General features: G+C 35.9%; 1 protein-coding gene across 1 annotated transcript; it reads right to left on the bottom strand.

Annotated features, from left to right (window-relative positions):
• Positions 1 to 6,413: 6,413 nt before the first annotated feature.
• LOC115449064 (splicing factor 3B subunit 1) lies at positions 6,414 to 15,839 on the bottom strand. The gene is given in 23 exon segments (XM_037439567.1): positions 6,414 to 6,659; positions 6,741 to 6,957; positions 7,364 to 7,576; positions 7,956 to 8,198; positions 8,270 to 8,451; positions 8,545 to 8,727; positions 8,815 to 9,003; positions 9,129 to 9,287; positions 9,381 to 9,673; positions 9,876 to 10,034; positions 10,116 to 10,314; positions 10,685 to 10,888; positions 11,017 to 11,300; positions 11,696 to 11,885; positions 12,089 to 12,339; positions 12,437 to 12,629; positions 13,398 to 13,508; positions 13,510 to 13,593; positions 14,141 to 14,220; positions 14,329 to 14,455; positions 15,019 to 15,066; positions 15,068 to 15,291; positions 15,538 to 15,839. Coding segments are annotated over 23 exon segments (4,041 nt in total). The 5' UTR covers positions 15,587 to 15,839; the 3' UTR covers positions 6,414 to 6,500.
• Between the last annotated feature and the right edge of the window lie 570 nt (positions 15,840 to 16,409).

The following is a 16,409-nucleotide window of genomic DNA, read 5'->3' as shown; positions in this document are numbered from 1 at the left end:
CCCTTCTTTGTTTTATTACTTCTGCACGCCGCCCGCACACATACTGCAGAAGAGCATCTGAATTCTTTCTAAATCCAGAATTTGCTGCTACAAAATCTCGGCCCACAATATTCTTAACCTCTGTTGGTAAGCTCTCCAAAACGTTTTGGAATATAATCCTCTGCTGAATAAGTCCGTTTGTTATAGCCCCTAAAGTTAGATCGAATTTCTCTAAAATCTCTACTGATTTCCAATTCGGAGTAAATTCAGCTAAAAGATTGTTTGTTTTTAAGGAAGTAAATACAAGAGTTGCCTTAAAATGCTTTTGAATCTCTGAGTATCGTACATTACACCAGCTACTGTCGCCTAACCTTTGGCAATTCAAACCATGCTTTACTGCTATTGGGTCTGCTCGTGCGATCTTAGGTTCTTGTTCTGTGGTGGCTGGCGTAAAGTCAAAAGCAGTGATATTAGAATTTTTATCTTCTGCTAATACTGCAAGTTCTTTCTGTGCTTCGGCAATCTTCCGTAGCGCAGCTTCTTTGGGACCCTGAATATCTGGTGTATGAGGATTGTCTCCACCATCTTGGGCTGGCTCATCCATTTCTTCATCGGATTGTGTACTGTCTGGAAGAGAGTCGTAAGACTTATTAAGGCTGCCTTCACAGGGTTGGTGTGCGCTCGACGCGGTGCTCACTTGTTGATTGAGAATGATAGTTTTAATGTTCTCATTTTGTTCTGATTGCATGCTGAGCAATTTGTTAAATAATAGCATTTGTTGGTTCAGAACAGTAGCAAGCAGATGGTCGCTGCTACCTTGTGCTGGCACTCGAGATTCTGATTGAATAGGTGAACTTGAAACATTTGCATAAGAGGAACGTTTTGCTTGGCTATGATACACTTCTGTAGGCGATTCAATTGAGCGTTTCGTACCCGTGGAAGGCCCCAGACTAGTTAGTGGGCTGAGGCGCTCCAATTCCTGTGACGCCTCCCGTCTTTTGGCGAGTTTTGGTTTCAGTTCCTTCACGGTACTCATAAAGACCTCGTAGGCTGGCGAATGGATCTTCTCCATTAGACTGTGTGGCGCATAGAGTAGAGCTCTTCCTAACGGCCATTTCAAGAAAGAAGCCCTTATCGCTCTGTATGACCGCTCGGATAGTGATGTAGCGGAAGGATTGAAAGCCCGTGCCAAATCCACTGTGGGGATGGCAAATCTGAGTTTTGCTTCTATTGCCGGTGGGACTTGACTTCCTCCGAACAGTTCCTCAAAAGTGTAATTAAAGACCTTCCAATCTCTCCAATTAACCGGAAAGTTTTCATCCAACGAGGCAATAACTGCCAATAAACCCTTTTCATTGTTTTCCCAAGGTTCGGCGGCAAGAGCACCCATTGACGTTAGCTCTGCCATGGTTCTGGAAGTGAAAGCGCTATTTCATGCATAGGTACTAGAAAGAAAGAAAGAAAGGACACCTCAATTGGTACGACAATTGTCGCTTAGAAAGAGGCAACATTCAATTTGATGCGACCCGTGTGACGACTCAGATGAGACGACATACTGTCTTACTTGAGACTACACTCAGTGCGACTGGCGTCTGGGCCGGGGCGGCGGTCGTCCAAATCGGGGCGACCGCCATCTCAATCGAAGGACCGTCGTCATAACCGAGGTGAAACGGTCGTCCCAATTGAGACGACGGTCGACTCATTCGAGGAGGCGGTCGTCTCAATCCGAACGATTGGCGCCTCAAACTGTCGTTTTGCCCATTGTCTCGATACGAACATACTTTCTATAAGGTATTTCTATGAAGTATTACATAGCTCATTCATCGCTGGGCCTTGAGGCGCCGAGCGATAAGATATCGTCGTTGGGCTTAAAAGCGCCGAACGGGAGAAGAAGATACTTACACGTATTGATTCAACGAATATTGAAAGCGTACTGAAGGAAGAGCCCGCCGCGCGCTGCTCACCAAGTATGTGACAAGGACAGGTATAGTTATGGCAGGTTACAACGTCACGAATGCACCTAATGAGTGAGTGAGATAGAGGATGTTGAAGATGTTGACAATGAATATTGGAACGTTAATCTCAATGTGGTTCAAACTTCAAACTCAGAACAAGAACAAGCATAGAAGGAATCTATATTACCCTCATATACTTATCCAATTTTTTCAAATAGGCCAATACCGTTGAAAAGAACGAGACAAATATTATGTTGCTAAGTTCGGCTTGCGTACACTTTAAAATAATCAAATGGTTACCTTTGGTCCTCTTTATGATGCCGAATTAAAAAGCAAATAAAATGTCAAATGTTCCAACTTGCCAATCTCAAAACAATGTCACAAACGCGCTCACACAATTTAGTTACGTTATACTTCAGCGCGTACTTTTCTAAAGTGGCTACATGTTGTGTAAAATTATTGTAGTTAATTTTAATAAATACACAGTGCTGTTTAAGTAAAATATAGCCCTAGGAACAAGCAATGGCCTGCGTTATTGTGGGGTGTAAATCTCTTTCTTCTCGTAAAGAAAATGAAACTGAAATCATCAGCTTCCATCGGTGAGTAAACAAAAAACCTAATATATTTGCTTAAACCCTGTACATAAGTGCAAAAAGTGTTATTAATTATACTTTATTATGCTGTAGTCACATTATAATCTGCTGTTGGCCATTCGATCCAGTCATTATTAAGTATTTTTCATTTTTACCAATTTACGTAGTCGTGTTCAATAGTGTTGTGCTGCATATTCTTTCGATAACATAGATGTTGGTATATTGTAGTTTACTATTTTGCATAAATTGCCTTTTACTTTCAATATACGGTGGTGTAGTAGTAAAAGCCACTTGGAAACCGTGCGCGAAGGCTGGGGTCGAGGAAACTATCTGATTTTCATAGTGTGTTTCATACAATGTGTTTCATTACAGATTCCCTACAGATGATGCTATGAGGCAAAAATGGATCGTTGCCATAGCTCGTCCCAATTGGCATTGAAAAAACAGCACCGTGTTTGCTCTAAGCATTTCGACAAAGTTTTATTAACATTGAAATAAGTTATCAAACATATGTGACATGAATGATACCGCTGTGTTTTAATTTTACTGTCCCATTTTAGTAGCTTCCGTCAAATCCCACCTCTTGGGTATCTTTTAATGCCTAAGAAAGTCAGAAAAGAACAGAAGGCGTACTGGCTTTCTCCTAGACGAAATTCCGGCCGATTTCTTGTATGTTACTTACAGCGGTTTCCATTCCTTCCGAAATTTCTAACAGTTTCTTAATTTAATAATCTCAATGCTAAACCATTTTTGTGTTTAGTAAATGACGTTTCGGAAGGCATGGAAACTGCTGTAAATAGCAAATGAAAATTGGACAAAATTTAGCTCGAAGAACGCCGGTAGTTCTATAGTTTATTGTAATTTAACAGCTTTTACCGAGTGCTTTTATATACTCAGACTTTTTTTGGTACTTGAATACCAAATAGGGTTTTGATATCTTTTTTTAGCCTTTATCTAAAATAGCAATTTGCAACGGTTTGTAGTTGACTGACCGAAAAGTGTTTATTTTAGCAGGTCTGTGAATTTACCATAGCCGATAGACAAAGCATCTATCGATATCGATAATAATTTAACATTAAATAGTACTAAATGTCACCATATAAAATTCTCACGTAAGCATAACAACCTTCCTACAGTATACAAAATAAATAATATGCCCTTGCAAGACATCCACACTATACGCGACCTAGGAGTAATCTTTGACACAAAACTTACTTTTCTCCCACACATAGACTCAATTATAAATAAGGCATCCAAAATGCTTGGCTTTGTGTTGAGAAATGGTAAAATATTCAAGAATCCACACACTAAAATAGTACTTTACAACACATATGTCAGATCTATCTTGGAGTATTGCAGTGTGGTTTGGTCACCACATTATAATATACATCAATTACGAATTGAACGTATCCAAAAAAGGTTTACGAGACATCTCGCCTACCATAGCAAGGCTAGCAAAAATCTCAACTCCTATACTGAAAGACTCAACTACTTTAATATGATAAGCTTAAATGATAGGAGAAAAGTTCTGGATATGAAATTCTTGTTCAGAGTTTTGAGAAATCATATTGATTGCCCACTATTGCTGGAGTCCATAAAACTACGTATTCCCAGTCGCTTGCCGCGACAGCCTATGGGTTTGTTGTATCCACAACAAGCTAGAAGCAAACTTAAATACAACTTTGTACTATCCAGGTTATCCAGGATGTATAATTCTCTTGGCCAGTCTATAGACGTGTTCAACAGTTCACTAAGATGTTTTGAAACTGAGGTTTTGAATGATGGTATTATATAACTAATTTATCATTTACAAAATAGAAGGTAAAGGTCATTATGTTCCTATTTAATATAAGCTATTAACATTAAATACAGTTTAATTTTTGTTCCTTAATTTTATGATTGTTAACGTTACTTATTTTATATTTTATAATTGTTTTTCCAACATATCAATGCATGCCGTGGCAACTAAAGGTAATGCATTTAAAATATTGTTAGTTGTTTGTAAGATTCAGTTGTTTTAATGTAATTACCACTGTTTGTCCTTAAAATAAATAAATAAATAAGATGTCAGAAGGGATCGCAACACAATTAAATTTCTTGCTGTCTAAGACACAGTACACTCAAATGTCATAGTGTTACTTCTATGCTTGTCATTGTTCTGAGCTCGAACACCTAAATTATTTGTTATATAGATTATGACAGTGACATTTTGTTTGCCATTTTAGTTAAAGTTACGCAACAATAATGTATGACGGAATTGTTCTTTTTAAAAAGTTCTATAAAGTTCCTGGAAAGGACATCAACATCATCAACCCGTAGCAGTCCACTGCTGGATATAGACTACTACGCCACAGACTGAGCCTGGACTGCGACTTTATGCATCTGCGCTACGTTTGCCGAAACGCAGTCTCCACTCTAAAACACGCTTACTCCAACAGCTATCTGTTCTGCAACATGTGGGGCCACCCCATTGCCACTATAATTTAGTAACTTTCAGAGCTATGTCGGTCACCTTGGTTCGCTAAGGGATTATTTCGCTCAAAATTTTGTCCTTCAGAGACTCCGAGCATAGATATAGCTCTTTCCATAACAAGTGTCCACCTTCCGTCTCCGTATGCCAAGGAAAGGACATAATACATTACTTCTATCCCGGGGCCAAATATAGCAGGACTTTTATCCCAGATTACTCTATCACGCGGGCGAAGCCGCGAACATAGGCTAGTGGAAAATGTACCGTTTTCTACCTTGGGTTCCTTATTATTCCAATAATATTTATGGTTCCGTGCATAGAAATTAACTCTAAAATCATGAAAAGTAATGATGTTTATGAGATTTTGTTGCCGGAAAATGAAAAATAAAAAAAAGAAATGTAGGCTTGCTATGAGAATTTTCTCCCGAAAAAGCTGAACGGCAAATAAAAGTTAAGAACCAATAAATTCGTTACAGTTCATCGATTACAGTGAAATTCATGCTACTTGCTGGCTGTGAACACATACGTTTGGTACATATAACACAATATTACGTGTCAAACACGCGAGTTGTTCAAGAACAGGCGAGCTCGAAAGTTTGCTTATTTTTAATTTTTAAAGACGTTATTGTTTCGGTGTTCATTATTAAAATTATTCCGCAAATTTTAGTTCATGGGACAAATTCTATGGCATTTATTTGGAATAGATATAATTTACTTCCTACAATTTAAAGATATAAAGTAATCGTAAAACATAATAAGGAGTGTTTTACAAAATCATTTCAAAATTCAACAACTAAAACATAATAGTATTTCATAATTTTATGAAAAGCTTAAGTTATATTATGATAATAAAAATTATAACTGAACCGAAAGATATTATCATCGACTTGATTGCATGCATAAACCTGTTTTAGCATCTCAGTTATTGATTCCCAGTCTCTCCAGGAGTCCACGGGAGACTTGACGGAGATCTACGTAGGCATGACCAAAAAAATGGAGGTCGCAAAAACATAAGCGAAGGTCTACGAAAATTTATCTGGTGTGATAGTACAGTACTAAAATGTTGACTTGATTTCACCTATCAAGGTAATCAGATCATATTGATAGGCGTCGTAAGTAATGGTGACCCTAACATAACAATTTAGGGATCTATGAGAGAAATAAAGTTTGGGAATCTGCCAAAAGTTTGAATCGAACTGTACTAGCTCTTACTAGAAAATTTTATGATACCCATTATACTACATTATTCATTTGAAATTTATGTAAATAATGTAAAATCGAAACACCTTATCAGTGGATATTGCGTGCTAAAATGCTTATCATAATTTGAGAAGTCCGAGATTGACCAACAGTTTTTTTTATTCGTTTTTATCTGAAATTTTTATGTTTCCCGTTTTAGATAAGATGAAAAAATGCTTTAATATCTATATTTTATTTCCTAGAATGTTATCAAATTATACAATACTATTCCAGAACACGTAATTATTATTATCAACTATCCTTTCATAGTAAGTAGTCCAGCTCATATCTGTTATAGTGGTTATTTGGATCATTCTGTATTCTCGGATATCCGGCAACCAGTGCATCTTGCCCGCCAATGTATAGGGTGTTGTAAATTTTCCAATACACATCGCGAACTTTCCTTGCAGGATGGAATAACCCCTGCAAAATAAAAATGTATTTAATTTTTTTTATTTGTAGAAAATGATGAACGAAAATATCTTCAATATTTGCAAGATTTACCTGCAGTGCATACTGGAGTATTTTGACAGGACCAAGCGCCACTCTCATACCCTCAACTGCATCCATGAAAGCTTGCACTAAATGTGGTGATGTTTCAAAAATATTGGGCCACACATGGTTTAACAAATGTACAAGCGCATCTTCACATCCAAATCCGTATACACCGAGAGCCATATGCTTAATTGCAGCACACGCGGTCTGTCTGTGCACTAGATCTCTAGAAATACGAAAATGTATATATATACACATTGCATTATTTACCTTATTTAGAGTAAGTAGTTGTAATGGTGAGAAATTACTCAATTATAAAAATTTTAAAACTATTATTAATTGTTTTAAAATTAATAAATTGCCACAATAATTGCGATTTTTTTTGAGCGACGCAAGGACGCAACATCTTTCGTCGTTCAACTTTATATTTTCACCAAATATACTTTCCATTAAATTCAGACTTAACACTTTGTCGTTCCGGAATAGGAAACATGGTAAAACAAAGTTATGTTTTAGGTTTTGTGTCACACATGCCATCTAAAAACCAATCGGTTGACGCAATGTCGTCGTTTTAGAGAAACAAAAAAAACTAGACACAATGAATAACATAAAAACCTATTAGTAAAAATTACCTGTCCATTAAAGCATCTTCAAGGAGTGGACACACGGCGTAAATGTAATCCTTCCCCATTTCGCCGATATACTCGAACAAAAATGACAGCGATTTGAGCACTCCATTTTGTACATTGAGTTCTGGGACCCGATATTCATTCATTAACGCTGGTAAAACGGTAAACGGTGAACAAGTCTCGGCTACGATAGCAATAGCCACAGTAGTACAAACTCTGAAACAGATGAACAACATAAAAACATCGAATCTGTTGCATTAGCAAAATGAGATGTTCATGTTTGAATATGCGGATTTGGAATGAAGATAACAAGATATCCAACAGGACATAGTATTATATATATTAACACATAGGTAACTTTTTATCCCGGTATAACTCCTATGTGCAATCATTATTTTTTATCTGATTTTTCAAATAGGTAGATGACACTGGCGTTACTTATGTGGTGTTATGGAACGGTACAGTCATTTAGGGACTTTTGTATGGGGAAAGAAATTCTACGCTGGTGAAGCCACGAGTAATGTCTAGTTAATTAATCATTTCACTGCTTCCAATAATTTTTAAGTACTCTATTATTTTCACTTGATGTGGTTACCTGTTTTGTCTCTCTTGTACTTTCAAATTGTTGAGTAATGTTGCTAGCACATCATGAGGACCGATGGCTTTAGCTATATAACCAAATGTATTTACGGTCGCTCGTCTTATAGCTTTTTTGTGCGCTTTTAGGAGCTCGAGCAGTTCGAAACATATTCTCATCCATTCCCTAGCAGACACAAACTCAGGACCCCTGTCAGCTATACGCCCGACCAAATCGATGCAGTTCTCTTGCACTTTTCGTGTCTGTGTAGAAATAAAATAATTAGTTATATTATTAACAATTAGTTAACGACAAACATGTAAAAAGGAAATTACCTGTTTTTTAAAATTGGGGTGAGTCTGGGAAGGAGATCTTTAATCGGTGGCGTCATTTTGGTCATTCCGATCACATTAACTATAGCCTTCAATGCTCCAAGTATCGACCCAAGCACTTCTGGATATTCCTCACCCAAATACTCGTACAGCACAACGCCAAGATGCCCCATAAGCTTTTCCTAGTAAAATTTTAATATCATTAGAATCGTACATATCTCACTAATACTGGAATTAAAACAAGATATATGTTTGCAATAATATAAAATGGTTACCTCCTGACAAGTTTTCATAACAACAGCAATTCGTGAAATAAGATCAGCAGCTTGCTGACGAACTTTGGCGGACTTATTGTTCATTCTCCATAGAATGATACCACATATCTGGGGCAGGTATGGCTTGACACGTTTTCCCAGTTGATTGACTATCGTACCGAAACCATTCAACATGACTACATCCTGAAATATGAGTATTATAAAATCGTTATACATATCTATTTTTTTGTAATTAAAATAATTATTTCTTCTTAATAATAAAGTACAAACCTCTGTTGTCTGTTCTTGGAATGCATATAAAATCCCGTCAATAAGGGCTTCCTCAAGTTTCGAATCAATATCTGCCGCACCCAAATTCGCGAGTATCTTTTCTATCGACTCCATCACCATCTTTCTGTATTGCTCATTGTCATCTTTCAAATCGTCTACAATACGGTTAATGATTTCAGATGCACCAACCTACAAAACAGGTTAAAATAGGATAACTATAAATCTTATGTAGATATGCTATAAAAAACAAATAACTTGTGTAGTTATTTTGAGGAAATAGAATTAGTGTACAAATTAATATCTTAATGTTTTACTTTATTTGCGATTTCGACTGTAGTGTCTACAAGTTGACGGTAGTTTCGTCTATCAAGTGCCATGCGATGATTCCAGAAATGTTTGAAGAAATGCGGCAAGATCTCATCCATAATGTACTGGGGCTCCACACCATCTGTGCCACAGCACTGTTTCACTACCTAAAAACAAATTCTTCAAGTCATACATTCCTACAATAGTACAAAGACTAAAAACATACAAATACGATATAAATTCAGAATGTAAAGACATACCTTCAATACGATCTTTTTCATTTCCTCATCAGGCGACTGAAACTCTCGAATAAGGATAAGCATCACTTCCCTGGTATAATAATTGGCATATTCAGCATCCATAAGTGGAATCAGATAACCAATTGCTTTCAAGAACGCAGCCAGACCTTTACCACGATGTGTGCGGATACCTTTCCACAGTGGTTTCAGAACAGAGTCGAAGGATTCAATGCCGTAAGGTGTGGCGGCTTCTGCGAGAGCGGCACTCGCCAACGCCGTGATTGTGCGCACCTTTTGTTGCTCATCTACTAAACCTGAATGGAGAAAGTATTCAGGTAAATACTTGTTATTGGATTTAGTTACATTGTTCTTAGTAATAGAATATCACTGTACACAATAAAATATAATTAAGAAAACCATGATCATTTATAACATTTCTGTACCTGCTAAATGAAATGTTTATTTTCATCATGATACTTAGTACAATAAATTTAATCCTTATGATACTTCACATACCGTGTTCAATGATCTCCACAAGTGATTTTAAATGAGGCAATATAGCACAACCCATTAAAATAGCAATTTGTTGAACAATCTTTATTCCCGTGTGTCTTGCTTGCCAAGATTTCTTTGATCTACAAACAGCTTTCAAAAACGGCAACAGTGATGGTATACCTGTTTACAATAATGTTAATTTACATTGTTAAAATAAAATAAAAATGTGAATATCTAATCAAATTATTTGAATAGCGTTACCTAAAGCAGACGCAACAACGGCAAATGCTCTGGCGGTTGTGTTTCGCACGTATTCATCAATGTTATCAATATCTGGTCTCATTGTGGAGATCATGGTGGCGAGACCAGCAGCTTTGGCTAAATTGGAGATGATTTCACGGCCCTCCACACGGGCATAGTAATCTTCGTCAATGAGAAGGGGTTCAATGACGACTAATATCTAAAAAGAAAATATATTTATAGATATAATAAAGTGATGAGCATTAAACACATTGCATAAAACCACTTGTCAAGCGTAAAATGTTTGTATTTTGTTTTTGTTGTGTATTTTGGGACATTGTGTCAGTGTTGCCAGTCGCCGAGGGGTATTAAATATATTTCTAATATGAAAAGTCTGTATTATATGAATTGCATAAATCTACATTTTTATCAATAGGGCATATATTGTAAAAATCTATACATATGCAGCCAAATTTATATGTCTGACAACACTGCAATATGTTACCTCTTGCAAAATAAATATTATTTAAAAAAAAATAATACCTATCTACATAGTGTAAGACTTGGTTCTTTGGTAGTATTGCACTTACCTTATGGACATATGGTCGGACCAAGTCATCCAATTTGTACAGAATTCTGTCAATAACTTTAACCAATAAATGTCTCTCTTGGTCTTCAAGTGTGGGACTCATAAGCAATGGCAATATTTGATTGAACAGCGGCCCAGCTCCGAATTCCCGAGCTTTGTCTGTGATTTGACGTAGTGCTGCCTTACACATAGGTGGAGTACCATTCTATAAAAAAAATTGCTAACTTAAAAAGGTGTCATAATAAAAAAAAACAAAAATGCAGAAAAGTAAATGAGTTCAATAAATTTTTAATTAACAGTATATTAAAAATGCGAAGATAATTAAAAAGTTACCTTTATTTTCAACAGCAGCTTCATTATCTTCCTCTCCTTCAGTTCCTCGGGGGAAAGAGCATCCTCGTCGACGTCAATGAGAAGTTTGTCAAAATACTGAGCATCTTCAGGCTTCATGAATGGCAGTTGCTGGCTACCTTTGGGCTGCGGGTCGAGCAGGCGCGCTGCGGCCGCCGCGGACCCGCCCAGTTCCTCCGTCTGCATGAAAAAGCCGATTGGGGTACCACCCAAGGGTGTGGGGGTTGCGGTCAGCTTACGAGCCGGAGTCCGAATTGGTACATAACCTGGGCAACAATATACTAAGTTAACGATTGAAGAGTCGAGTAGTGGGGGCGTAAATAAGCACGCACAATTTTTTAAAATACACAATTCAGCAACAGAGAATAAGAAAGCGTAAACTGCAGTAAATCCGATGGCATGAGACTGTAAATTCTGACATCATTCATCTGAAAGAAAAACTTTCTATTAAAATAGATTCTAACTTTCATAATTTAAAACACATGTATCATTTGATCACTTTCGTTGATATTGATCCATATTGTGAAGATGGCTTTGATCAATACATGTGTCCTGAAACTAAATTTTGGATTAATAACTATGGTGTAATTGTGAAGTTTATAAAATTATCAATCAAACATACTGAAATAAAATCATACTTATATTTCTATCGAATGCATACCTGCAGGAGGTGGCAAAACCTTGTACCCAGGTGGGAACATGGCATCCAGTTCTTCATCTGTGTATGGTCTGTTGCGTTCATCTATTTCTTTTTCCCAGCGATAAGCTTGCAACTGCTCTGGAGTCATGGCCGCCACATGTCCAGGGGTTGGTGTAGCCATTCCCATGGCCTTTACACCAACAGGTGTAGACTGTAAAATATTAATTTCCATACAATCAACTATTTTTCGAAACTTGTTCTCTACAGCAAACCCACCAGATTTATTGTAAAATAGTAAAATTTGGATCTATTTTTAAGAGTTATTCATTAATTGCTTTATGTAAACATCATCTTCATATTTCATAAAGAAATATTATATAATTATTTATTCGGATTTTTTGGATAAATACTTACACCTCCAGGAGTGAATACAGGTGTGTGTGGTGTAGGTGTCGCCAGAGAAGGCGTCGCGTGTGACGGGGTCGCGTGCGAGGGGGTGGCGTGAGAAGGAGTCGGTGTGGCCGCGGCCGGCGTTGCGCCCGGAGTCTCGTCCCATCGCGATCGGCGCTTTGCAGAAGGTGTCGGTGTTTCCTGAATAGTATCCACACCTGTGCCGCGGTCAGTGCGTGGTGTCTCAGCCCACCCACTATTGTGTCCAGGAGTCTCTACAAAAGGAATATAGAGAGTAATATATTTTTATAACGCGTACACAAATAGAAACCAACTTATGTATTATAAATGAAACTGATAAAGGAAAATTACCTCTATCCGTCTTTGGGGTTTCATCCCAACGGTTCCGCCTGGAGGTATGCTGAGCTGGTGTTTCTCTGCCAGGTGTAGCATGGCCTGGTGTAATATGTCCAGGAGTAGCATCCCACACCCGCGCTGAAGGCGTAGCACCAGGGGTCTCGCTCCCACGTCCTGCTGCGCCTGGAGTTTCCTCCCAAGCACCTCTCTAACAGTGTACAGCGTAATTTATTACTTTTGTAATTAGTTTAGTAATTGGGATTACATATAATCCATTTACATTAACATCAATTACAATCGTAACTTTCGTGAGTATGTTCAACACTTATTCATGTTGTTTGAAAATAGACTTGTCGTAAAATCTTATTTAAATTAAAAGTATAGTGCCTAAAATATAATTCTTATAGGTTTCCTAAAGTCTAATATTAATTAACATATATTGTGGAATATCTGATTGAATGAGTACTAAAATTCCATCTGTATTCAACTATTGAAATTAAATTACTTAATGGATTTTTTATGCCAACAGATTTGTTTAATTTGACAAATTTATTGTTAAGAATCCTTAAGTACTTTAGTTTCAATGTCTAACAGTCGCCTTCTCATAATAAATCATTACTTCACCTACTCAAAACACATACAAACGTAGGAAATAAGAGTAACCATAATCAAAAAAGTAATAATTTACCAATTAGAATACAATAATGTAATAAAAATCCAATTACAAACAACACAATTTAATTGGAAATGTTAATTGAATTGTGAGATTACTTTGTCAGTAATTGGTAATCGTAATCCTGATTACATTTTGTAATCTTTTTGCCCAATGCTGCTCCCTAAACATTGTAGGTCTGTCAAAATAGACATTCAAGCTTACATAAATCCGCATAAACATTGTGAAGCTAAATAATGTGAAAATCCCCATCAATCCTATGGGGGATTGAAAGGAAATATGTAATAGAAAAAAAAATCTTACCTCCGCATCCCATGAGGGAGTTGCTTGAGAACTAGGAGTGGCAGACACTGTCTTCTTGATAACAGGTGTCTCTTCAGAACTTTGATCCCAACGCCCCTTACGTTTTTGCTGCACTTGGTTTTGATGCCTCTCCATTTGATTGCGCGATAGGTTTAAGGGTGCCCTCACGGACCCTTTCCAATAGCTTTTTTCGTAACTAAGATAAAATTCTTATGTCAGTGGTATTTCTACTTCCAAAACATATTATATACTAATAGTTTATAAACATTATATGATTTTATCACATCACAAATATATGATTTGTGGTTCCATATGTATGAATTTTACAATGTATTGTCAAAATTGAATATATTTGACATTTTATTATATAACATAATAACTACATACTGAGAAATTAAGTACTAAAACTCTGATAACAGTTGCTTATACCATAGCAGTGTTGAGTTACTTATTACTGTTTCAAGACTATGTGAAATAAAAATGAAACCCATAAAACCTGACTTTTTGTAGTTACCAAAATAGGATAAAAATGATCATGGGTCCATTTAATTTTTAGCTAAATGTAAGCTAAATTTGGAAACAATAAATCTGAATAGAGACAGCTAATCTGTCTTGAATGATTTCTTGTACTTGTAATAAACTGCCTAATCATCCATAAAAGCTTAAGTTTGTAAACAAAGACTTTTATATATATTAAGGAATCCAAAATCCTTAAATTTTTAAAATCAATTTTGGTTACTTACTTCAGTTTCTTCAGCACGGAGATACTGTTCTTTCATAATCTCTGTGTAGGTTCTTGAACCAACATCTGGAGTTTTGCCACCTGAGAAATTAAGCATATAATATTACAAAAACATTATACATAACAATTGTATATTACAATAATGAATATTACATTCTCTATTAAAAAAAATTGAATATTAAATCAAACCTTCTGCAAAGGGATCAGTTCTCTCAGGAGATATAATCATCCTACGCCTTTTTTGGCGGTATTCATCTTCTCTGTCCGCAATTGTAGGCCTTCGTTTGTCAGCAAAAGGATCATAATCTTTGTCACTCTGAAATTTTTATTATTTATTGAAATTATTTTTAAGTTATTCATAGATTTAAATCAATTAATTTTCCTTTTAATTGTAAATGAAAATCAGGCAATTTGTTTTTTAAATTGGTTTGTACAATTATTCATGAGTTTTTAGATATTCTCGTGTTTGTAATTTAGAAATAAAAATTGTGTTTATTTAATGATTGGTGCTGTAAGATTTTTTTTTGTGATGGAATTATTTTTCTTATAGAAATATTTTTACTGCATCACAATCCATATGCATAAAATATCAGTTTATTCAAAGTGGAGGAGGCATTGGTTGTTTGCCCCTTGTTTAATCTAATCCAACCAAGCTTACATGAATAATTAAATATTATTATGCAAGAACAAGAAGTTTTAATACCAAATAGTATTAGAAACAGTTGTACTAAATATGTAGTTAATTTATAATTTTTTTAGTTAACTGATTAAAAATTTCAATGTAATTTTTCACAAATAACAATATGTTGGTGCCCTTTACTGTACTCCAGTACCTCCTCCTCCTAATGATGATATTCCGAATTAAATATTATCTTAAACCTGTGCTATATCATTCAGCAACGAAGCAGGAGCTGTGTAGCCTGCCGCTCCTTTTCTGTGCCACTGGCACATTTTCAACATCATCATCTTCAACCTCATCATTGGCAGCAATAGATGTTACATAGCCGTCGTAGCGGGACTTGCCGCCCTGTCCAGCATTATCGTATATGTCACTGTCATAATAGGTCTCTCCCAGAGACACACCCTTATTTGACCCGTTTTCAGGTTGTTCTGCTTTCTTAGATTGTATTTCTCTGATTTGAGCTTCAATGGCTGAAATAAAATATACAATACATACTTGCAGCAAACCATCCAGAATGTCACTCTACAAAGTCATTAATGTGAAAATAATTTAAACATATTAATATTAGAAATACAAATATTGAATCATTATTACACTTATAATATATTATAAATGCTATTATGTTTGGTTATAAATATAAAATACAAATATTTTTAGGCTAGAAATCGAAAGCATCATCAAAATATGGCTGTCAAACTTATAAATATTTCTATTACCTTCATGTGTTCTAGGTATCTTGTCCATTTTACCTAACCTAAGGAGCATAAATAGAATCGACGAAAACAATTATGCATTAATTCCACTTTTCACTGTTTCTATATGTATTTTATTCCAATTTTTATTATTTGAATGCGTCAATCAAAGAGCCAAAGCAGAGCTTTTTTTTTTTGGTTACCAAAGCAGAGAGCATCAATATTTTAGCCAAAGGTTATAAAACATTAGACCAAAGAGAATATTAGACAAAATATCTGAGACAAAATATGTACGGAAATCTTGAATTATAGGTACATACCTATAGTCAAAAACAAAGAGCAACATCATATTCTATAATTCATGTTTATGCACGTAGTCTATGGCCTATGGCTGGGCTCAGACATCCGTATTTTTGTGTCTGAATTTTCCGTAGTAGTAAGTAGTTTCTCTTTGATTTGAATTCAGACTCAAAATCTAGAACATTCCGGATCTACTTTGTTACGAATTATTGTATAAGCTTTTCGGAAGTAATTCCATACAAAATGACCTAACCTCAGATACGTGTTGAATTTTGTCGTGAACGAATGATTATAAATCATACTTATTTTTGTCTATAACACACCATAAACATCTTACTTATGAAATTGTTAAAATCAGAAACTGCTTGTAGCCATATAAAAAAAAATAAGAAACCTTTTTTTAGTACCCGCTCGGGCCTCGCACCGATAATTGCAAGGGATACAATTAAAAAACCATGCAAAAATCGGCACTGTGTCTGGTGGTTGTTATCCAGTCGGATAGAAATATCCTACCACTTGCATAGTGTAAAAACGCGTCTTAGGAAACTTATCATATTATTTTCATTCTATATTTTTTGAAGTCTACAGTAATGTCC

Source organism: Manduca sexta, chromosome 17 (genome assembly GCF_014839805.1).
Source record: "Manduca sexta isolate Smith_Timp_Sample1 chromosome 17, JHU_Msex_v1.0, whole genome shotgun sequence".
In the NCBI taxonomy this organism is placed as follows: domain Eukaryota; kingdom Metazoa; phylum Arthropoda; class Insecta; order Lepidoptera; family Sphingidae; genus Manduca; species Manduca sexta.
This window is presented reverse-complemented; position numbering and strand designations above follow the sequence as displayed.